The sequence below is a fragment of the Pseudophryne corroboree genome, chromosome 6 (genome assembly GCF_028390025.1).
Source record: "Pseudophryne corroboree isolate aPseCor3 chromosome 6, aPseCor3.hap2, whole genome shotgun sequence".
In the NCBI taxonomy this organism is placed as follows: Eukaryota; Metazoa; Chordata; class Amphibia; order Anura; family Myobatrachidae; genus Pseudophryne; species Pseudophryne corroboree.
The window spans coordinates 394385102-394409121 of NC_086449.1; the positions used below are offsets into that span (position 1 = coordinate 394385102).

A 24020-nucleotide genomic window follows, 5' to 3' on the forward strand; every position below is an offset into this window, starting at 1 on the left:
TACAAGTACTGCCAGGTCCCGCAAGCTCATTCTTTATCAGAGATGAGGTGCACTACCCGAGATCACAAGAACTGTATTTTAAAATAAAGACCTGAAGCAAGTTTATTAGTATATGTTCTGCAATAAAATATTTAAAAGTTCATTTATTTTTTAATTACCAGCCTTGGAGTGGCTGAACTCCCATATAAAGTCCCGGGCAAACCAATTAAACCCACATGCTGGCATACATCCCTTGTATATAGCGTGGTAGATAGTTATTAAGCATGATATAAAGAAAACAATAAACATTTGTTATAATACCGGTATGGATTATAAAGAACAAGAGTTCTTGTAACACTTACTCTTCTTGATGAATACGGAATTTGTCTTGGAAATCGGGGTCCACCCTATGGCAAAAACAAACCAAACATATATGGTCCTTAATAATCTTTGTTTATAAATAATTGCAAATTGAAATCTAGTGCATGATAGCACATCTAAACAACATTGATGTTATAAGCAAAATTTAATAATAATCTTTTTTTATATAGCTACAAATTAGTAAAGAATAATGACTTTTCCAATCAAGAATTATCATCCTCCAAATAAGCACTAAGCCCTGCCAAACATTTTATAAACATTCTGCTGGTTAGTATAACGTGTTATTATCTACAGCAGTGTAACAGGACTTCCGGTGCCAGCCCCACCTCCTAAGCACATGACCTCATGATATCGCACAGAGTGGGTGGGGCTGCCGGGATCGGGAAGAGTGCAGCATGGGGCATAGTGTCCTGGCGGCACTGCTAGCCAAAAGTAAGGACCCTGCTCTCTGTGCGACAGCACCACACGCACACCACTAGTTATCGCCTTGATTATCTACCTGCAACAAAGCAATGAGAAAGGCAAGTCAGATGCTTGGTTGCATAGGAAGAGGAATCAGTAGCAGGAAAAGAGAAGTAATAATGCCACTGTATAGGTCATTGGTGCGGCCTCATCTGGAATACTGTGTCCAGTTCTGGAGACCATATCTCCAGAAGGATATAAATACACATCACAAAACTTACCTGGAAAGGCTAAAAGATCTTAACATGTATAGTATGGAGGAGAGAAGGGAAACGGGGGACATGATAGAAACTTTCAAATATACCAAAGGTTTTAACAAAGTTCAGGAGGGAAACATTCTTCAAAGGAAGAGAAGTATTAGAACTCGAGGACATACAGTGAGACTGGAGGGAGGCAGGTTCAGGGGAAATTCAAGGAAAAATTACTTCACAGAAAGGGTAGTGGATAAGTGGAATAGCCTCCCATCAGAGGTGGTAGAGGCTAAGACTGTAGAGCAATTTAAACACGCTTGGGATAGACATATGAATATCCTTACAAAAATCTAAGGTTCAAAAAGGGTTGAGATTACCTAAAGGATATAAAAAAAGAGACAGACTAGATGGGCCAAGTGGTTCTTATCTGCCGTGAAATTCTATGTTTCTATGCTAATAACTTGGCCATGTCTGTTAAGGAGGCCTAATATGTCGTATTTCCAATCGTACTGTGCGCTTTAGTAGAAATCAGCCCTATATATGATATTCTACTAAAGTTAAAGAAGTGTCATCATTTTAAGCTTTACTAATAAGACTGCATGTAATAAAACAATGGGAACACTCCCATGTCTAACGCAATACAATACACTGAAACGAAACAATTTCACATACTTCAGTTTTTCAATATGCTTGTAAACCATCTGGCATCCCCCCACCCACTGGATGTGTGTGGGAGACACAATATTTTAGCAGGAATATGTCTCAGCTAGAAAGTAAATAAAGAGGCCAATCAAAGTATAACCTCTAAATAAACAGAATAAAACCAAGAGATATATATTCAAATCTAGCTTGTCTTGTAAGAAATAATGCACAGTACTATTAGGATTGCACACTAGGGGCCTAATTTAATATGGATCGCTACTGAGGCTGAGACAGTGATTTCATGCCTCCCAACTTTTTGCATGGAGAAGGGACTTTGGCGTGGCTTAGTCGCACCCCGCCGAAAAAGGGGGCATGGCCTAAGGGTAGAGGGCATGGTTTCGTGTGAGTGCCGCGATCGCAAGCCACGCCCCTGGTTTTCGTCACTGAGAGGGCATACCCAGTGCACCGTGAGCTGCTGGCATGCCCCCCTCTCCCTCCGTCTCTAGTGAATACACGCTGCGCGACAGAGCCTCCCAACTGCCCCCCTCCCCACACCCCAGGACACTGCGGCCCGCTGGTGGGACAGTCCCCAAAAAACGGGACTGTCCCGCGAAAAATCGGGACAGTTGGGAGGTATGCGATTTTCACAAATCTGCTCTTGCTAAAAATCACATGTGAAGAGCCACCCAGAAAGGATAAAAGACACCCACCGAATAATATGTTACTGGGTGGCAAGGGGACAGAATGGGAAGAAGCGTAGAATAAGCCTCCTGTGGGTGCGTAGACAGTTACGTCTTTTCAGAAGTAGGGTTGTGCAGAGCTCTGTCTAATGTCAGCCAGATCTCCTGCTCCAAGCATGGGGCTGGTGCAGATGTATAAGTGATAACGGTTGCTCTCACAAGCAGTGGGCTGGGGATGGTGCTGTCGCATAGATGAGCCAACTCAGGATCATGCAAATGTTCACATGGATTTCCAATTGCAGAAAGTGCCTGGAACGTGAACACTTTATGTGTGACCCCAGAACATAGTTGCCTACCCTCCCGCATTCTGCAGGAGACTCCCTGAAATAGCAGCAATCTCCCTGACTCACTGAATGCTCCAGCAATCTCCCTGATTGCACTTTACCTCATTATGTAACCGTTACATTCTTGGGGGGAATCAGAGATACATACATTCAAATTGGCTCATCAGTGCCATTTCCCTGCATTGGTTATAAGGCACAATGATCCCTATGGCTACATGCATTTTAAATAAGGTTTCTCATGACCACTTACAGTATATGGAACCTTTTATAAAACACAAACAAATCTTGAAAAATCTCAGTGTCTTTTTTTCAACAAGTAGATCTTACCAACTTTGGGGCTCATTTACATTTGGATGTAAGTCATTTTTATGACACGTCTCTCTACATAGTAACATAGTATCTAAGGTTGAAAAAAGACAATTTGTCCACGAGTTCAACCTATTGGTGGTCTCCTATGCAGTTTTCTTTTAAGACTAATTTTGCCTCATGCTGATGTCAGCCGTTTTGTTTTAATGACAGCCGTTGTGTTTTAATAACTATAGTGTGTGACTAAGCACCATAACCCTGAATATCCTTATCCATTAGGAATTTATCTAACCCATTCTTAAAGGTGTTGACTGAGTCCACCGTTACTACTTCCTCAGGCACGGAATTCCAAACACGTATTGTCCTTACTGTGAAAAAACTTTTTGCCGCATTGTGCAGAATCTCCTCTCCTCTGACCTAAGCAAGTGACCACGTGTCCTCTGTGCTGATCTTACCAAAAACAGGTCCCGCGCAAGCTCTGTGTATTGTCCCCTTATATATTTGTAAATGTTGATCATGTCCCCGCTTAGTCTCCTCTTTTCCAGTGTAAGCATGCCTAGCCTTGCAAGTCTTTCCTTATATCCCAGCGTCTCCATTCCCTTAATTAGTTTGGTCGCCCGCCTCTGAACCTTTTTAAGCTCCAGGATATCCTTTTTGTAGTATGGTGCTCAAAATTGTACACAGTATTCTAGATGTGGCCTCACTAGTGATTTATATAATGGGAGTATAACACTCTCGTCCCTTGCATCAATTCCCCATTTTATGCATGCTAATATCTTATTAGCCTTCTTTGCTGCATTCCTACTTTGGGTACTGCTGCTTGGTTTGCTATCTATGTGAACACCCAAGTCTTTTTCCAGTACAGAATCCCCTAACATTACCCCATTTAGTATGTAGGTATTGTTTTTGTTCTTGTTACCACAATGCATTACCTTACACTTGTCGGTATTGAATCTCTTTCTCCATTTAGCTGCCCATGCGTCTAGTTTCACTAAGTAGTTCTGGAGAGACTAGGCATCCCCCTCCGTATTTATAACCTTAAACAATTTTGTATCGTCTACAAAGATTGACGCCATGCTCTCTAGACCTACTGTTAGGTCATTAATGAAAATGATAAACAATAGTGGTCCTAGTACAGACCCTTGTGGCACACCACTTAGCACTTCAGTCCAATTTTAAAATGATCCATTAACCACAACGCGCTGTTCCCTATTATCTAACCAATTTCTGACCCAAGTGTATAATGTGCTCCCTAGACCTATTTCTTGTAGCTTATAGATAAGTCGCATGTGCGGTACTGTGTCAAAAGCTTTGGCAAAGTCTAAAAAGATTATATTCACCTCCTTACCCTGATCAAGGTTCACACTTAATGTTTCATAAAAGCCAAGAAAGTTGGTTTGACATGATCTATCCTTGACAAATCCATGTTGGTTCCTTTTAATGACCTTATTGGCTTCAAGGAACTTCTGAATATTATCCCTTAGATTACCTTCCAATACTTCCCCCACTATAGATGTAAGACTAACTCGTCTATAATTGCCTGGTTTGGCTTTGCTACCCTTTTTGAATATTGGCACCACCTCCGCTATACGCCAGTCCTTGGGTAGCATACCTGATATAACTGAATCTTTGAAAATCAAAAATAGTGGTCTTGCTAGTTCAGAATGAAGCTCCATAAGAATCCATGGGTGAATTCCATCGGGACCAGGTGACTTATTAATCTTTACATTTTTTAATCGGTCACAGACTACGTCCTCACTTAAATAAACATTTAGCAGTGGAACATTATCTTTGTTGAGATTGTGTGTTAGACCCTGCATTTGGTCTTTGGTAAATACCATTGAAAAAAACTCATTTAGTTTGTTCGCTATGTCATTATCATTTTTGATTAAGACTCCCAACTCGTCTTTTAAAGGGCCTATACTCTCCTTCTTTAATCTCTTGCTGTTGATGTATTTAAAAAAAAAATTGGGATTTGCTTTGCTTTCCTTTGCTACTAGTTTTTCAGTTTCTACCTTAGCAGCTCTAATTTCTTTTTTGCATATTTTGTTACAAACCTTATAATGATGAAATGACTATGCATTCCCTTCAGATTTGTATTTTTTGAATGCTCGTCTTTTTTTGCCCATTAGTTCCTTTATCTTTTTGTTAAGACGCATTGGTTTGGGATTTTTATTCCTTTTTTTGCTGCTTGTGGGAATAAATTTGCGAGTATTTTTAACTAGCAGTGATTTTAATACATCCCATTTCTCTGTAGTATTTTTTTCTTGAAACAGAATCTCCCATTCAATGTCCCTTAAAGCTTCCCTCATCAAGGCAAAGTTGGCTTTGCTAAAGTTTAGAGTCCTAGTTGAGCTCTGATGTAGTATATATCAGCCTGATAGGTATTACTTTCACAATCTCCCTAAAATGCTTTTATAAAAGTAGGCAAGTATGCCCCAGAGTTTAAGTCCTGGGTCTATTGCAGCTATTCCCTGTGTCCCTGTTTTTCTAGGATAGTCTCTTTTCCCTACTAAAAAAACATATGTGCTTAGGGTCCATAATTCAGAACCCTAGTGCAACCAGATTAATACAATATTGGCTATGGGTACCTATTTTTCTTATTAGCTTTTATTTAAGGGGTGCCACAAAATTCTACAGCGCCATACAGAGCAGTGATACAAAAATGGTTAACAAAGTAACAAAATAATTTGACAAGTATACATATACATAATTACATTTGTAAGAATAATTACATGCATATAGCTTTCGTGAGGAGCACAATCCCGACGCCAAATGGGAAGCCGTCGTCAAAATACCAACAGCCGGCATCCCGATCGTCCTGACAGCGGGACGCGCTGCTGTCCTGCCGCGTGGGGGGGGGGAGTTGTAAGGAAGGCTAGATTTAGGCAGCAGAAGTGGGGTTATGGTGCAGGCACGGGAAGGATAGGGTTAGGGACCGGGGATGTAGGGCTATGCACATAATAGGGGAGGTTAGGGATAGGTAACAAGCAGCAAGGGTTAGTTTTAGGCAATGGTTAAGGGAGGGTTAGGGTTAAGCACTAAGCAGGGAGGGTTAGGGTTAGGCACCAACAAGGCAGGGTTATGGTAGGGAAAAGGTGAGGGATAGAGGGCTAAATGGGGGGGCTGTTGGGAATCTGATGGACGGGATGCCGCTATTGGTATACTGACCACCGGAATCCCGTCCATTGGTACTGTAAGTCATACTGAACCCGCTATCATCTTAGTTATGTGAGCTGAAGGGAAGGGATGAAACAAGGATGGATGGGTCCTGTTCATAAGCGCTAACTTTCTATCCTATGACTGGGTGGATTTAATTGTATGAGCAATTATGAGTTTCTTTGTTTTTGCACTCATAAAAATGGTCCTTAAACTTTCAGGGACAAATTCAATTAGTTGCAGTCATTATCCACAAGCTAATTGGTTGGCCCGTGGCAGCCCATGATAAGACCACAGGCTGCACTTAGCATAAATTTCTGTTTGAGTCTGAGCGAGGCTCTGCGGTAATTGAATAGCTAACCCCAAGGCTACCACCCTTTTCCTTATGCGGTAAAGTAACGAGTAACTGAATTCATACAGTATATTAAAAGACACTGATACATTTCAGGGCTGATTCATGTAATGTATTGTACTCATGTGGTTCCACATAAATGGTCATGAGAAACGTTATTTAAAAATGCATGTAACCATAGGGATCTGTGCCTTGTAGCCAATGCAGGGAAATGGATCCAATTTGTATTATATTACAGGTTGAGTATCCCATATCCAAATATTCCGAAATACGGAATATTCCGAAATACGGACTTTTTTGAGTGAGATTGAGATAGTTAAACCTTTGTTTTCTGATGGCTCAATGTACACAAACCTTGTTTAATACACAAAGTTATTAAACATATTGCTTTAAATTACCTTCAGGCTGTGTGTATAAGGTGTATATGAAACATAAATTAATTGTGTGAATGTATACACACTTTGTTTAATGCACAAAGTTATAAAAAATATTGGCTAAAATGACCTTCAGGCTGTGTGTATAAGGTGTATATGTAACATAAATGCATTCTGTGCTTAGATTTAGGTCCTATCACCATGATATCTCATTATGGTATGCAATTATTCCAAAATACGGAAAAATCCCATATCCAAAATACCTCTGGTCCCAAGCATTTTGGATAAGGGAGACTCAACCTGTATTTGCATATGTGTATATCTCTGATTTCTTTTTCTTTTTTTAAGTATATAAGGGTACATATTGTAGGTAAGGTGCAATCAGGGAGATTGATAGACTCTTCGGGGAGTCAGGGAGATTGCTGCTACTTCAGGGAGTCTCCCCAACATTCAGGGAGAGTTGGCAATTACAGTCTCACACATTTTGTTACGAAAATGGCCACCACAAAGGGTTTAAATTGCAGTGTGACAAGTGTAAAGAAGAATGAATGTATAATAAACCAAACTGTATTTTGAAATGTTTCCATTCGAATCCATGTATAGCACTTCAGCACTGGGGAAAGTATAATGCCATTGCCCAGTGCTGCCAGTGCAAATAGGGTAAATTCTTAGTATAACAGACAAAATATCAGAAGCGCTAGATACACTTCCTAGTATGCATATAACAGTTTTAAACGTAATTTACTGTGAAAGATGTATTATTTTATCACAGGTATTTTACTGCTTACTATGGAACAGGAAGTCCAGGGCCATTGAGACATATGATGTGTCCATGTGATATTGAGGGGAAATTGGAGAACTCTAGGAGACATCGCCACACCACCTCCAACCCCCCCTTCTCCCATGGGAAGCATTTGTCACTCTCAATAGATGCCCTGGGTCACTGCTGGATACTTAAACAAGTTTTGGCATGGGTAATCAGTAGCAGCCCCTTCTGAGGAAGTAGTGATTAAAGTTTATAGGGGCTGCTATCAATAATATTGTTAAAGTGATATACTGGCAATGTTATTAAAATAGACATCCCCACGTGCCACTGACATGGCATCGTGCCCCTGACATGGCATTAGTCATCCCCATGTGCCCCTGACATGGCATCAGACATCCTAATGTTCCACTGACATGGTATCAGACATCTCCAGGTGCCCCTGACATGGCATCAGACATCCCCACATGCCCCTGACATGGTATCAGACATCTCCAGGTGCCCCTGACATGGCATCAGACATCCTAACGTGCTACTGACATGGTATCGGACATCACCATGTGCCCCTGACATGGTATCAGACATCCGCACATGCCCTTGACATGGCATCAGACATCACTACTTGCCTCTGGCATGGCATCAAACATCCCAACATGCCCATCACATGGCATCAGACGTTACAACTTGATCCTGACATAGTATCAGACACCCTCACTTGCCCCTGACATGGCATCAGACATTCCATCTGGTCTCCGCACATGACCATGATGTGCCATCAGATCTGCCCACATACTGTACCATTTATATTCTCGCCATCAGACACCACCACAACCCATCCCATTAGATCTCACCATGTACCTCTTGTATAAGGGTCTTAGGCACATCAGCCCTCCCTCACATTTACTGTTGTGACTGAAATCTGTTCTATGGACCCTATGCAGGTGTTACGATCCTGATGCTCAGGACAGGGGAGATCTTATGTAGTGAGTCCTGAGCACCAAGACGGAATGCTGGGATTGGGAAATGGGAAGGAAATAGCCCCTAGCACCCTACCTCCGTTGTCTTACCCGTGTTATCAATTCACGCCTGAACGACTATGGTTTCTTGGGCCCATGGCAGCCGCGTTTGAAGGGCGGATTAGGTCTGCCCAACTCCGATGCCCCCTCAGGTCTTAAAGAGAGACAAGGCGTGAACTGAGACAGGGTAATAACAAGGGGACCTCTAACTGAAACAACCACGCTAGGGGCTATAAAACTACTTAAAAACTAAACGTATGTGCGGCACGCCGCCAAAGGAAAAGAACTACAAAGAAACCACTGTCCACTCCCCTACACGGCACCGCCGAGTTCCGGGGAGGACAGTGAAAGCGGAAACCTCCGCAAATGCACCAATTCACAGTAAAGTAAACACTAAGCGGCATAGGCCGCAACCCGCGGCAGAAGCCGCTACTCACGAAACCGGGCGAGAACCCCAGATGACAAACAGGTTCGCAAGGACTAGAAGGATTCCCAGGACCGGCTTCGGACCTCTAAAGTACCAAAGGGCAGGGAGCAAGATCCACCAAACAAGGCTGACAGGAACAGAGTTCTGCAAGGCAGGAACAGCATACAAGAAGCTATCACCGGCAGGGCTGCAGTGTGCTGGCTCACATAAAAAGGCCCTGCTGGCCAATAACAGGAGGGCCAGCAGGACCAGCCCCCAGACCCTAATTACTAGTTGCCGTGCAGCTGCCCTGCTGCACAAGCAACCTAATAAACTATTCTTAGCAACGGGGAACGCGGTCCACCTGTGGCGTCCCTGTTGCTATGCACCCGGCGGCTATCGTGCGCACGGTGTCCTGCGTTGCCAGGGACCCGGCGGCTATCGTGCGCACGGTGTCCTGGCGTTGCTAGGCGCCGTGCGGGGGACAGGGAAGGAGAGAGGCGCGGCGGCCGTGACCGCTGCTCAGTCAGGGCACGGCCGAAGATCGCCGCGCCTAACAGTACCCCCCCCCTTGAGGAGGGGTTAAAGAACCCCTAGAGCCAGGTTTCTGAGGAAACTGCTGAAAGAAAATCCTCTTCAGCTTGGGAGCATGTAAATCTTTATCCAACACCCAAGATCTTTCTTCAGGGCCATAACCTTTCCAGTGGACCAAAAAATAGAGCCGACCCCGAGAAAGCTTAGAATCTAAAACCTTCTCCACCAAGAACTCTTGTTGCCCCTGAACATCCACCGGAGATCTACCCTGGGAAGTCCTCCGAGGAAATCTCCTGGAAGAAAAATACTGTTTCAAAAGAGAACAGTGAAAAGTATTGCCAATTCTGAGAGATGTCGGCAAGCGTAGCCGAAAAGCAACTGGGTTGACCTTCTTAATGATAAGGAATGGTCCAATAAATTTGGGTCCCAGTCTAGCCGAAGGTTGTCGGAGCTTGATGTTGCGAGTTGACAACCATACCTTATCTCCCACCTTAAAAGTGCAAGGACGTCGGAAGGCAGCTTTTCTCAAGGCAAGGTGCACCTTTCTCCAAATTGTTCTGAGATGGGAGGTTAAGGTCAACGAGGAGACTGGAGAATGAGGAAAAACAGAGTTGGCTCTAGGATGAAAGCCAAAGACTGAAAAGAATGGGGACTCCTTGGTGGAAGAATGACAAGAGTTATTATAAGCAAATTCGGCTAACAGAAGAAATTCAGACCAATCATTCTGGAGTTTGGCCGAATACAACCGTAAATACTGTTTTAATGACTGGTTAACTCGTTCGGTTTGTCCGTTAGATTGTGGATGGTATCCAGATGTTAAAGAGAGTTTCATATTTAATGAGGCACAAAAACGTTTCCAGAAACGAGCAATGAATTGCGGACCCCGATCAGAGACAATATCCCTGGGCAACCCATGGAGCCTGAACACATGACGGAGAAACAAGACTGCCAACCCTTGAGCAGAGGGTAATCGGGGAAGAGCAATGAAATGAGCCATCTTACTAGAACGATCTACTACCACCCAAATGACTCGAAATCCGGCTGAAAGAGGAAGGTCCACCACGAAATCCATGGATATATGTGACCATGGCCTGAGAGGAACGGCTAAAGGTACGAGTTGCCCGATCGGCAATGAACGAGGAACCTTATGCCGTGCACAAACCTGACAGGAATGGACAAATTCCCTTACATCTTTAGAAAGACTAGGCAACCACACCGAGCGAGACACTAACTCCAAGGTCTTAGTGATACCTGGATGACCAGAGACTTTGTTGTCATGAAACTCAGCTAAAACAGTGCCTCTCAGAAATTCAGGGACAAAGAGACGATCAGCAGGAGTCGGTTTAGGAGCCTGCTGTTGAAGCTAGACTAACTGAGTAAATAAATCCTGTGTGAGGCCTGCCCGGATGACAGATGATGGAACTATGGGGGTAGTAGCAGGATGGTTATTGTGAACCGGAAGAAAACAATGTGACAGGGCATCAGCTTTAGTATTTTTGGAACCGGGCCAGAAAGTGATAATAAACCTGAAACGAGTAAAAAACAATGCCCAACGTGCCTGCCGAGCATTAAGCCGTTTAGCTGACTCAATATATTGCAGGTTCTTATGGTCAGTAAACACTGTAATAGTATGCCTAGCTCCCTCCAGCCAATGCCTCCACTCCTTGAAAGCCCATTTAACTGCCAGCAATTCTAGATTACCAACGTCATAGTTGGATTCTGCGGAGGAGAATTTCCTGGATATGAAGGCACAAGGGTGTAATTCCTGAGACTCCAGATCTTCCTGAGATAGGATAGCCCCCACTTCAACCTCTGAGGCATCTACCTCGACTATAAAGGGGAGCTCCGGGTTAGGGTGCCTGAGAACAGGAGCCGAGACAAAGGCCTGCTTTAAGGCCCGAAAGGCAGACTCGGCTGCAGGCGACCAATTGGAAGGGTCCGCTCCATTTTTAGTCAATGCTACTATAGGAGCGACCAAATCAGAAAAGGTATGAATGAACCGCCTATAATAGTTTGCAAACCCTAAAAAGCGCTGAATTGCTTTTAAATTTGTGGGTTGCGCCCAATTAAGGATGGCCTGGAGTTTTTTCGGTTCCATGAAAAATCCCTGGGGAGAAATAATATACCCCAAGAAGGACACTTCCGTGATGTGAAAATCACATTTCTCTAGTTTTGCGTATAAATGATTCTCCCGTAGTTTTTGAAGAACCAGATGCACATGGGTAATATGTTGTTCCATAGACTCAGAATAAATCAAAATGTCGTCTAAATAAACGACAACGAACTTTCCAAGAAAGTCACGAAGAACATCATTGATGAGGTCTTGAAATACCGCAGGAGCATTTGACAGCCCAAAGGGCATCACCAGATATTCATAATGACCCGACTGTGTGCTGAAAGCCGTCTTCCACTCATCCCCAGATTTTATTCGGATGAGATTGTAAGCTCCTCTAAGATCGATTTTTGAGAAGATAACGGCAGAGCGTAACTGATCAAAAAGTACTGAAATCAAAGACAAAGGGTAGGTGTTTTTAACAGAAATTTTATTCAGAGCCCGAAAATCAATACATGGTCTGAGCGACCCATCTTTTTTCTCAACAAAAAAGAATCCTGCACTTGAAGGAGATTTCGAAGGCCTAATGAAGCCTTTTTTCAGGCTTTCCTGGATATAATTATCCATAGCCGTGGTTTCTGGCCCGGAGAGGGCATATAATCTCCCTTTAGGTAAAGTGGCCCCGGGAACTAAATCTATAGCGCAGTCATAGGACCGATGGGGAGGCAGAACGTCCGCATTTCCCTTGGAGAACACATCAGCAAAATCCTGATATTCCAGAGGAATAAGTTCTGGGGTAAGTGCCGCAACCCGGACAGGATGGGAAATACGCTCCTGAACACAAAAAGGACCCCATTGGGAAATCTCCCCAGACCGCCAATCTATGACGGGATTATGAAAGGCAAGCCAGGGGTGACCCAAAACTACTGGACAATGTGTAAGGAAAAATTCTATTTCTTCTGAATGTAGGGCCCCCACTGTCAGCAATACTGGAGGTGTGCGGTGAGTAATAACCCCATTGGATAGCGGACCCCCATCCAAGCCATGCATGGTGATACGTCTATCTAAGGGTATCAGTGGAACGCCTAAAGCCTTAGCCCAAGCTAAATCCATAAAATTTCCTGCAGCTCCACTGTCGACGAAGGCCGACACCAACGAACTGAGGCTGCCAAAGGAAATCTTTACCGGAACTAATAGAGAATTATTAGAGGAGATTAACTGCAGACCCAAGTGAACCCCCTCACAATTCACTTGGTCAGAGCGTTTCCCGGCTTGTTCGGGCAGTTACGTGCGATATTTCCCTTACCACCACAATACAAACAAAGACCAGAACTTAACCTTCTGGTTCTTTCCTCTGGTGACAGCTGGGAGAGACCCATTTGCATGGGCTCCTCGACGTCCTCAGGAAAAGTATATACACATGGATTAGGCCTAAAAGTTGTTCCTCTTTCAGCCCTCCGCCCTCGGAGACGACGATCAATTTTAATAGCGAGCTCCATGAGTTTGTCTAGAGTCTCAGGAGCGGGGTACTGAAGGAGACTGTCTTTAATCACTTCCGACAGACCGAGGCGAAACTGACTGCGCAGGGCCGAGTCATTCCAGCCACAGTCGTTCGACCAACGGCGAAATTCGGTACAATACACCTCTGCTGGATTTTTGCCTTGCTTAAGGGCACGTAGGTGACTCTCAGCTGATGCTTCTCTATCTGGGTCGTCATATAAGAGGCCTAAGGATTTAAAAAAGGCGTCGACATCACAATCCCGACCCGCTGAGACTCGAAAATAAAGCTTACAAGCTTCCTTAAAATTAAAAAAATCTTTTCGGTTACCCGAATGGGTCAGGTAAATGCATCTTTGGTTCTGGAACCATACTCGGGGAGGCTCGCAAAAGATCTTCCTGCGATCTCACCCGAAGAGTAAGGTCCTGAACCATCTGAGTTAATTCCTGTATTTGGTTAACCAAAAGCTGACTGGGGTTTGGCCCTAAACCTGCCAGATTCATGAGGCCGAATTTCTAGGCCCACCAATACAACGGAAAAAATTAAACCCCCTTTTTTTTTTTTTTTATTGGGCCGGTGATAATGTTACGATCCTGATGCTCAGGACAGGGGAGAACTACAAAGAAACCACTGTCCACTCCCCTACACGGCACCGCCGAGTTCCGGGGAGGACAGTGAAAGCGGAAACCTCCGCAAATGCACCAATTCACAGTAAAGTAAACACTAAGCGGCATAGGCCGCAACACGAAACCGGGCGAGAACCCCAGATGACAAACAGGTTCGCAAGGACTAGAAGGATTCCCAGGACCGGCTTCGGACCTCCTAAGTACCAAAGGGCAGGGAGCAAGATCCACCAAACACGGCTGACAGGAACAGAGTTCTGCAAGGCAGTAACAGCATACAAGAAGCTATCACCGGCGGGGCTGCAGTGTGCTGGCTCACATAAAAAGGCCCTGCTGGCCAATAACAGGAGGGCCAGCAGGACCAGCCCCCAGACCCTAATAAACTATTCTTAGCAACGGGGAATGCGGTCCACCTGTGGCGTCCCCGTTGCTATGCACCCGGCGTCCCTGCACGCACGGCGTCCTGCGTTGCCAGGGACCCGGCGGCTATCGTGCGCACGGCGTCCTGGCGTTGCTAGGCGCCGTGCGGGGGACAGGGAAGGAGAGAGGCGCGGCGGCCGTGACCGCTGCTCAGTCAGGGCACGGCCGAAGACCGCCGCGCCTAACAGCAGGTTGAGTAGCAGATTCTGCTAAAAAGCAAAATCTGCTACTGAGTACGATCGCATGCTGAGGGCCGCCCAGCATAGGGCAAGGCTCCCAGCTTGCAAAGTCCCGCCCAGCAATGCAATCACAGCGAAGATCAGGAAATTAGAAATTACCCCTGCATGTGCAGCCACATGCTGACACATCTATGTCATTTATCGGGTCACAGCAACCACATATGATGTCATGGGGCCGCCCCGAAAGCGACATGCCTCCATTGTCCGGGCCACCCCCCTGCAATGCCATGTCGACGCCCCCTGATGGCTGCCACTGTCAATCAAATTTTGATCGCATCCTTCAGGAATGCAATCGTAATACGGAAGTCCGCACACATGCGCTGCGGACTTCGCGCATGCAGCCATCTGCAATTTTTGCAAATTACCGATCCAACCTGAATGAGAGCCTATATACCCAGGGCCATCAACAGAAATCTTAGGGCCCTGTACACAGAGGCGTAGAGAGCCACGCCGAGTCCTGATGATGAACGGGGGGGTGGCCTAAAAGGAGGCATGTGTACACCCCCTAAAAATAATAGAATGCAAAAAAAATCATAATTGCAGAGCCACGCACTCCACACTGGGAGCCATTCTTATGCAAGGGGAGCAGGGGATCCCCCCCCCCTTTAGCCTTATATGCGGGGGAGGGGCAGGCTGGGTCAAGGTAAGTAGTGTTGGCAGAGTGTTGCGGTGTCGGATAGGGATATTAGTCTGGACATTATCATATCCCAGATGACCTAGGCGCCTGTGCCACAGCTTCATCGACTGGCTTGAATCAGAGGCTGCCATTGCAGAACACTGCTCAGTGTCCAGGACATACAGTTGGTTACACCGGGTTGCTGAAGAAATTACAGTCCCTTTCTCATTTTGCACTATACATTTGCCCTTTGCAAACTGGACTCTGTAACCCTTTTTCTCCAGGACGCTTATAGCAATAAGATTGCTTCCCAATTCTGGCACGAACAAGACGTCTTGGATGTCCGTAATAACTGTTTCACCCTTAATTCTTAGGCGCACTGTGATTGTCCCAAATTTTGAAGCAGTAAGGCCTTTAGGGGTAATTCAGAGTTGATCGCAGCAGCAAATTTGTTAGCAGTTGGGCAAAACCATGTGCACTGCAGGGGGGGGGGCAGATATAACATGTGCATAGAGATTTAGATTTGGCTGGGGTGTGATCAAACTGAAATCTAAATTGCAATGTAAAAATAAAGCAGCCAGTATTTACCCTGCACAGAAACAAAATAACCTACCCAAATCTAACTTTCTCTGCAAATTTTATATCTGCCACACCTGCAGTGCACATGGGGGGTAATTCCAAGTTGATCGCAGCAGGATTTTTGTTAGCAGTTGGGCAAAACCATGGTGGTCATTCCGAGTTGTTCGCTCGCAAGCTGCTTTTAGCAGCTTTGCACACGCTAAGCCGCACCCTACTGGGAGTGAATCTTAGCTTATCAAAATTGCGAACGAAAGATTAGCAAAATTGCGAAAAGACACTTCTTAGCAGTTTCTGTGTAGCTTCAAACTTACTCGGCATCTGCGATCAGTTCAGTGCTTGTCGTTCCTGGTTTGACGTCATAAACACACCCAGCGTTCGGCCAGACACTCCTCCGTTTCTCCAGCCACTCCCGCGTTTTTCCCAGAAACGGTAGCATTTTTTCACACACTCCCATAAAACGGCCTGTTTCCGCCCAGAAACACCCACTTCCTGTCAATCACACTACGATCACCAGAACGAAGAAAAAACCTCGTAATGCCGTGAGTAAAATACCTAACTGCATAGCAAATTTACTTGGCGCAGTCGCAGTGCGAACAGTTAGCGGAAAATCGCTGCGATGCGAAGAAAAATACCGAGCGAACAACTCGGAATGACCACCCATGTGCACTGCAGGGGAGGCAGATATAACATGTGCAGAAAGAGTTAGATTTGGGTGGATTATTTTATTTCTGTGCAGGGTAAATACTGGCTGCTTTATTTTTACACTGCAAATTAGATTGCAGATTGAACACACCACACCCAAATCTAACTCTCTCTGCACATGTTATATCTGCCTCCCCTGCAGTGCACATGGTTTTGCCCAGTTGCTAACAGAATTCCTGCTGCGATCAACTTGGAATTACCCCCAAAGGCAACAACTCTACAAAACCATACCTCCCAACTGTCCCGATTTTCGCGGGACAGTCCCCTTAATGAAAAAATGGGGGCGTGGCTCGCGAGTGTGGGTCTTCCCGTGAAGATACGCCCCTTTTCCTTGGTCACGCCCCTTTTGCCACGCGTGTGTCCCGCTTGCACCAAGTTCAAAGTTGGGAGGTATGCAAAACTCATATTGCTCCCTCCATAGAGCCCAAAACAGGGAAACAGATTGTCTAGTAAGTACTAAGCATTACATGCAGATGCAAGGATGAGGTGATTGGGCTTTTTCTATGCATGTCTATGTTGTTTCACTCCCGCGTTTTTCCCAGAAACGGTAGCGTTTTTTCACACACTCCCATAAAACGTCCAGTTTCCGCCCAGAAACACCCACTTCCTGTCAATCACATTACGATCACCAGAACGAAGAAAAAACCTCGTAATGCCGTGAGTAAAATACCTAACTGCATAGCAAATTTACTTGGCGCAGTCGCAGTGCAAACATTGCGCATGCGCAATTAGCGGAAAATTGCTGCGATGCAAAGAAAATTACCGAGCGAACAACTCGGAATGACCACCATGGTTTTGCCCAATTGCTAACAAACTTGCTGCTGCGATCAACTCAGAATCACCCCCATCTTTCACAGTTCCTGAAGACACTGCCGGGAGCTGGCAGAGTGCACAAGGCAGGCAGCTGCAGCGCTGCCCACTGTAATTTATGTTAGCAGCGGTTCACCCGGCAGAGGAGATGGGTGCACTGCTACAGTGGCAAACGCAGGATTTGCATGGGGGGGTTTCCAGAACTGGGCGGAGCCAATCACAGGGGTGGGGACTAAGGTGACCCAGTATATGCTGGGTCCGTAAAACTAGTGTGTCTGTGTGTGTGTGTATATATATATATATATACACATATATCTACACACACATATATATATATATATATATATACATACACACACACATACATATACACGGGTGGTCTTCAGTATGCCGGTGGACGGGCTCCCGGCGACCAGCATACCGGCGCCGGGAGCCTGACCGCCGGCATACCGACACTTATTCTCCCTCGTGGGGGTCCACGACCCCCCTAGAGGGAGAATAGAATAGTGTGGCGTGCGTAGCGTGGCGAGCGCAGCGAGCCCACAAGGGGCTCATTTGCGCTCGCCACACTGTTGGTAAGCCGGCGGCTGGCCTCCCGGCGCCGGTATGTTGGTCGCCGGGAGGCCGGCCGCCGGGAGATCGTAGTGAACCCATATACACATATACATAGCATATTAAACATGCATACATATATATATATATATACACACACATACAGTACACATATATATACACATGTATATATATATATCATATGTGTGTGTGTGTTTATATGTATGTATGTATGTATATACATGTGTATATATGTAGGCACATGGATATATATGTACTATAATTAAAATAAAGTAAACTTTTATTGCACTTGCAAGTGCCACCAGGAAGACAGCAGGCTGCAGAGGACGCTAGACAGTCATTAATAATACTCATGCAGCTGCTAAAAAAAAAAAAAAAATTTTTTTTTTTTTTTTTTTTTTTAGTGGAGGGGGGTTTCTGGGTACTCGGAAACCCCCCCTGGGTGCGCCACTGTGCTACTATTATACATTGCAGTGGCCAGCGGGCAGTCAGTGGCGATGGCGCATACACAGGTGGATTGCCTACAGGGCATGTGCGCTCATACAAAAATATAAATATAAAAAAGCTTTTGGGAAAGGTAATGATTTTCATATTTTTGTAGGTGCTTTTAAACCTTTTTTCTTTCTCAAATCAACCTCCACTGTGACCCTAGCTGAAAGAGGTTTTCTGTTATGCTCATCCGTTTGTCTGTGTTATCATAAGAAGCATGGATAGAGGTTGGATATCGTATTTCTGTTACTTGTGACTTGACATTAGGCTATGGAAAGTTGTTACAAATCAGATGACCTCTCTTCCCATATGGGCAAAGCTGAGATAAGCAGGACATTTTTGGACCTCCATGTTGAAATGCCAGAATGCCAAAGAAGACTCAGGCATCCCTTCTCTACTTAGTACTATTAACCCTCGTTCATCAAATATAGCACAAATAAACAATCAATCAATCAATCAATCAATCAAACAATCAATCAATCATTTAAGACACATTTTAAATGCTATACTACATTTGTATTCTTTACTACAGTCACTAGTGTATTTAGAATGGGTGCAGTGTGTTGTGCAAACGGGTCCCCGGGGTCCAGGGGGGCCACACCACACACTCTGCACCCATTATTTTAAAACTTACCCTCCGGAGTCCCGCGGCGCAACAGCAGCACTGCATAACTCACTAGGAAAATGGCGCTGCACCATTTTCCCAGTGTTTTGACCATGTGCAGTAGGAAAATCACTGGGAAAATGGCCATGGCGACATTTTCCCAGTGATCTACGCATGCGCTGTAGACTCTATACGCTGTACACCCTAGTGCCCAAAAATACATCGCCGCCAGCTAGAGAGGAGGGGCCCATACGGAGCCTGCACACGGGCCTCCTCCTCTCTAGAAACGCCCTTGACTACAGTGTTTCCCAACGCCATTCTCCATGTTCCACTAATAGTGCAGGTTAAGTATATCTGTGCAAATGGGAGTTATCTTTTAATAAACTGCTGCTTGCCGACATGTCTAAGCCCCAAATTAAAAAAAAAAAATATTTATAACATAGCCAAATAAGTGGTATTTTGCTAATAAAACAGTGCTCTTTTAAATTTCAGGCTTAAACATGCTGGGAAGTAGCGATTTGCTTAATAATTAAACCCGTCAGTGATTTAGGCAGTGATTCAGAGCTGATTGTAGATATGCGAAAAAACGCACATCTACTATCAAGATCTCTGACATGCGGGGGAACGCCCAGCACAGGGCTAGTCCACCCTGCATGCCAGGCCGTACCCCCTTGCCCCCCCCCATGCGCAGACAAGGGAAAGCATCCCACCTGAAGAGTATCTCCCTGCCTACCCGCCATGTTTTTGGCCACAGCGGCTGCCAGTGATGCCACGCAGCCACTGCAGCAGGCCCCGCAAACGGTCCGGGCACGCCTGCGTTGTCCAGACCGCGACCCCCCCAATGCCATTAGAATGTCACCGACATGCCCCCTGCCGCCCAGCGACCAAAGAGATCGCACTAGTGACATGCCTTCACAACTCACTCTGTGTGCATGCGCAGTACGGCTGCTGCACGTGCGCACACCTCATTGGGCTTCAGCCCGTGATGAATTAGGCCCCTAGATTCCACCACCTATTCTTAAGCAAGGATATTATTATTATTATCATCCAGTTCATTATTATTATTACTATTATTATTATTATTATGCCGTTACAGTCCAAGACAATATAGGACAAGTACAGGGTATATAAACATTGCTGCATCAGCAGACGATACTGAAATAAGTATCAGGATCAGAGATTTGGTGTCGTCAAAGGGATTATGGAGTAGAAGATGGTTTAAGTACAGTAAGAGAATGAAAGGCACATGAGGGAAGAGGGCCCTGCCCATGAGAGCTTACATTCTAAAGGGGGTGCAGAAAGATGGGTGACACAGATGGGGTAGACAGTGAGCGTGGAACAGAAGGTTAGGATGAGCGTTGGCTGGGTTTGGTGAAGAAGTGGGTCTTGAGAGCCTGTTTAAAGTTTTGTAGAAAGGTGTAGAGTCTGATAGGGAGAGATGGAGAATTCCAGAGATAGGAAGCAGCCAGGGCAGTAACTAGAATGGTTGGCGCCAATTCTCTTTCTGGCACAGGTACACCGAAAAGTCTACTTACGGCTCTGGGAGCAGCACGTGAAAAATCTTGGAGGTAGGAGTGAGTGAGAGGAAGTAATCAGGTGGCAGGAAAGGCAGCGTGCATTAGCAGAGCAAAGAGGACGGGTGGGAGTGTAAAGGGAAATAAGATCAACGATGTAAATGGGAGTGGAGTGGGTGAGGGCTTTGTAAGTGAGTGTGAGAAGCTTGAAATGGGTTCTGAAAGGACAGGGGAGCTATAATAATAATAATAATAATAATATAATAATAATAATAATATTATCTGTCTAGTCTCAATTATCTAAAGGCATTTCAAGAAAATAATAATTATTTGTATAATATAATTTACCTGCAAAAACTGACACAGTCTAGGTAAAACAGCAGTATTACACAGATCAAGCAATAATCACACAAAAAAACTGTGTTAAGCACATAGGATTAAATGCATGCGGTGGATGGTTTAATAATAGACATACAATTCCAGTTTCTACTTTATGGTAAGAGCTGTGCCAGATAAATCCCAGACATCAACCTCTTGGAGAAAAGCAGATTGTGGTCTTGTCTGCTTCTAGATAGGAGTCCATAGGGTAAATTCAATTCTCAGCAATGTGCAGCTGTGCACAAGCAGTAGAATACGGTTTTTCAACATTGCCAGGATCCCTGCGTACCTCTATAGGGAATGAGGGAGAATTGGTCTGTGGTCATGATGTGTTGCTGTTCAGAGTGTTCCAAACTTTATAGACATCTCCACTAAGCTTTATGATTTATTCATTATTATTGTAGCTTCAGCTTAGATCTATTTAGATGTAGATCAGTAGTAAGTGGAATAAATGTCATTTTTTTAAACAATTCAAAGTTGTACATATTTTAATTTCTAATAAAGTTATTTATTTTTGAATACAGGGCAAAAAATTATAATATATATATATATATATATACGAACTTGGAGATGCGGCACTCTGGTTCACTTAAGCAGCGACAAACGGGTGTGGAGTCCCATATTTAGGTCAACGTTTCAATATTTTATTTATATTGTCATCAGGATAAATAAAATATTGAAACGTTGACCTAAATATGGGACTCCACACCCGTTTGTCGCTGCTTAAGTGAACCAGAGTGCCGCATCTCCAAGTTCGTATCTTCACGTTTATGAAGGCACCGGTGCAGGTGATGTTTTTCCGTTGAAGGGAGTGCCAGACTGACATGAGTTGTATATATATATATATATATATATATATATTTTTTTTTTTTTTTTTTCTTCTTGATTATCACCTTACATGCACATTGATTTGAACTAATGTGCATTATGGCCCTCATTCCGAGTCGTTCGCTCGGTAATTTTCATCGCATCGCAGTGAAATTCCGCTTAGTACGCATGCGCAATAATCGCACTGCGACTGCGCCAAGTAATTTTACAATGAAGATAGTATTTTTACTCACGTCTTTTTCTTCGCTCCGGCGATCGTAGTGTGATTGACAGGAAATGGGTGTTACTGGGCGGAAACACGGCGTTTTCGGGGCGTGTGGATAAAAACGCTACCGTTTCCGGAAAAAACGCAGGAGTGGCCGGAGAAATGGGGGAGTGTCTGGGCGAACGCTGGGTGTGTTTATGACGTCAAACCAGGAACGACAAGCACTGAACTGATCGCAGATGCCGAGTAAGTCTGAAGCTACTCTGAAACTGCTAAGTAGTTTGTAATCGCAATATTGCGAATACATCGGTCACAATTTTAAGAAGCTAAGATACACTCCCAGTAGGCGTAGGCTTAGCCTGAGCAACTCTGCTAAATTCGCCTTGCGAGCGATCAACTCGGAATGAGGGCCTATATGTGTTATTATGTTTATGGTAGTGCTAATAACAGGTGCAGAATATCTCTGGAGTGAATAATACTGCATAATAGGCAGATGGAATCGGTATGTTTTACTGCCAGTATACCGACAGCAGAATCCGGTCTGTCGGAATCCTGGTAGTGAGGCATCGAGTCCCCTCACGCGCTGCGCACGCCACACTTCGGGCCCAGTGGCTCACTTCTCTCACCCCAGGTTATGTTCCCACTAACCGACCCACTAACCGCGTGGGAATACCCGGCGGAGGTCAGGATTCCATCTGGCGGTATTTCACCGGCTGACGAGATTCCGGCGTCAGTCTCCTGTACACCGTCACCGGGATACCGACAGCCGGTATTTTAACTGCATCCCCCACAACTGTATGGCGCTAACGGGGACATTTACCAAGCAGTGATAAAAGTGGAGAAGTGAGCCAGTGGAGAAGTTGCCCATGGCAACCAATCAGCATTGACGTAACATTTATAATTTGCATACTATAAAAGTATACAGAGCAGCTGATTGGTGGCAACGAGCAACTTCTCCACTGGCTCACTTCTCCACTTTTATCACTGCTTGGTAAATGTCCCCAGTTGGAACAGTGCCGTATATAACATGCAGATTTCGTTATCCCCAGAGTCTGATTAATTTTACAAAATAAACAGTATAGTCATAAAGGTATATTCAATAAAAATAAACATTTGATAATAAAAATACTTCTGTCCCATTAACTGTAATTTGTAAATATACATGTATATTTTACATGTGTGCTTGTCTCAGAATCAATAAACATAATATATAATTCCAGAAAGTATAGTGAACCTCTAAAAAACACAAAGTGTGTAAGAAAAGTTCACTAAGTTACTGAAATCTGGCTTTTATGTAATGTTCATAAACAAATGTGTAACAATGGGATATAGAAGTGTCTCCAGTACTCACCTTTTCCTCATTGCCATTTACCATAGAAAATTCTGTTAAGTTGTTTTCAGTTATCACAGATCCATGATCTCCCAGGGAGGCAGAAACGCAGAGCGCAAGGAGTCCAAGGAGGAAGATCATGTTTAATCCTTAGGGTGTAGTGATTCTCCCAGGGAAAGTTGACGTTCTTTCCAGCAGTGCTGGGACTGCACATGCAGAGTGGGAACCTGCCAGTCTGCAGCTGGCTGAGATGCCTCAGACACTGGAGAAAGAGGCAGGCACAGTCCCACCCCTTGTACACTTCACCAGTGTCCTTTATATTACACACCATACAAGCAGAAAGAGCTGTGTTATTGATGGCCATGAAGTAACAAAACAGAACCGTTTGCAAATTACACTGTCATTTTTTTTTTAACCTAGAAATAAATATATACAGTGCTAATTTTCTGATTTGTTTTTTTTCTGAACAAATAGATCCGTACAGCTTTTATTATTATAAGTTTGTCAACAGAGTCGCCAAGTGTTCTTTTAAAATATGTGCTAATGTTTAACCCATCGGGTACAACAGGTACTGTTTTTATTACCTTGCAGTTGTAATAGTATGTTTTTAAAGCAAAAGTATCAACCACCCTTTAAGGTCTCAAACCAAACCAGGGTTTATTTATGAAATTATCCAGCATTTGGAAGATATGGTGATGTGGTGATGTGGTAATATGGTAATATGGTAATATGGTGATGTGGCAAGGGAGTTGTCAATTTTATTGGTGGGGGCCTACAGAAACTAACTGGCTTGGGCCGCCACAAGCCATAATCCTTGCTTGCGCATACCACAGGTCACTCACTGCTGAGGCGGGGGAAGGATCCGTTTGAATATCTCTTCACAACCCAGGGTCTCCATCCCATATTAAGGAGCAGATGGATAACACTTATTCCCAAGAATAGAGTTTGCTGAATTTTAGGCAGCCCTAAA

The 24020-nt window shown here is 44.5% G+C and overlaps 1 protein-coding gene across 1 annotated transcript in view; it reads right to left on the bottom strand.

Moving 5' to 3' along the window:
- The window catches only part of ITIH5 (inter-alpha-trypsin inhibitor heavy chain 5), a 152521-nt gene extending 129194 nt beyond the window's left edge, over window positions 1–23327 (bottom strand). The window contains exons 1-2 of the mRNA XM_063926817.1: window positions 23072–23327; window positions 342–386 (exon numbers count right to left, since the gene is read on the bottom strand). Of these exons, the coding sequence (XP_063782887.1) occupies window positions 342–386; window positions 23072–23191 (165 nt within the window). The 5' untranslated portion in view covers window positions 23192–23327. The remainder of the gene's footprint in view (window positions 1–341; window positions 387–23071) is intronic.
- Between the last annotated feature and the right edge of the window lie 693 nt (window positions 23328–24020).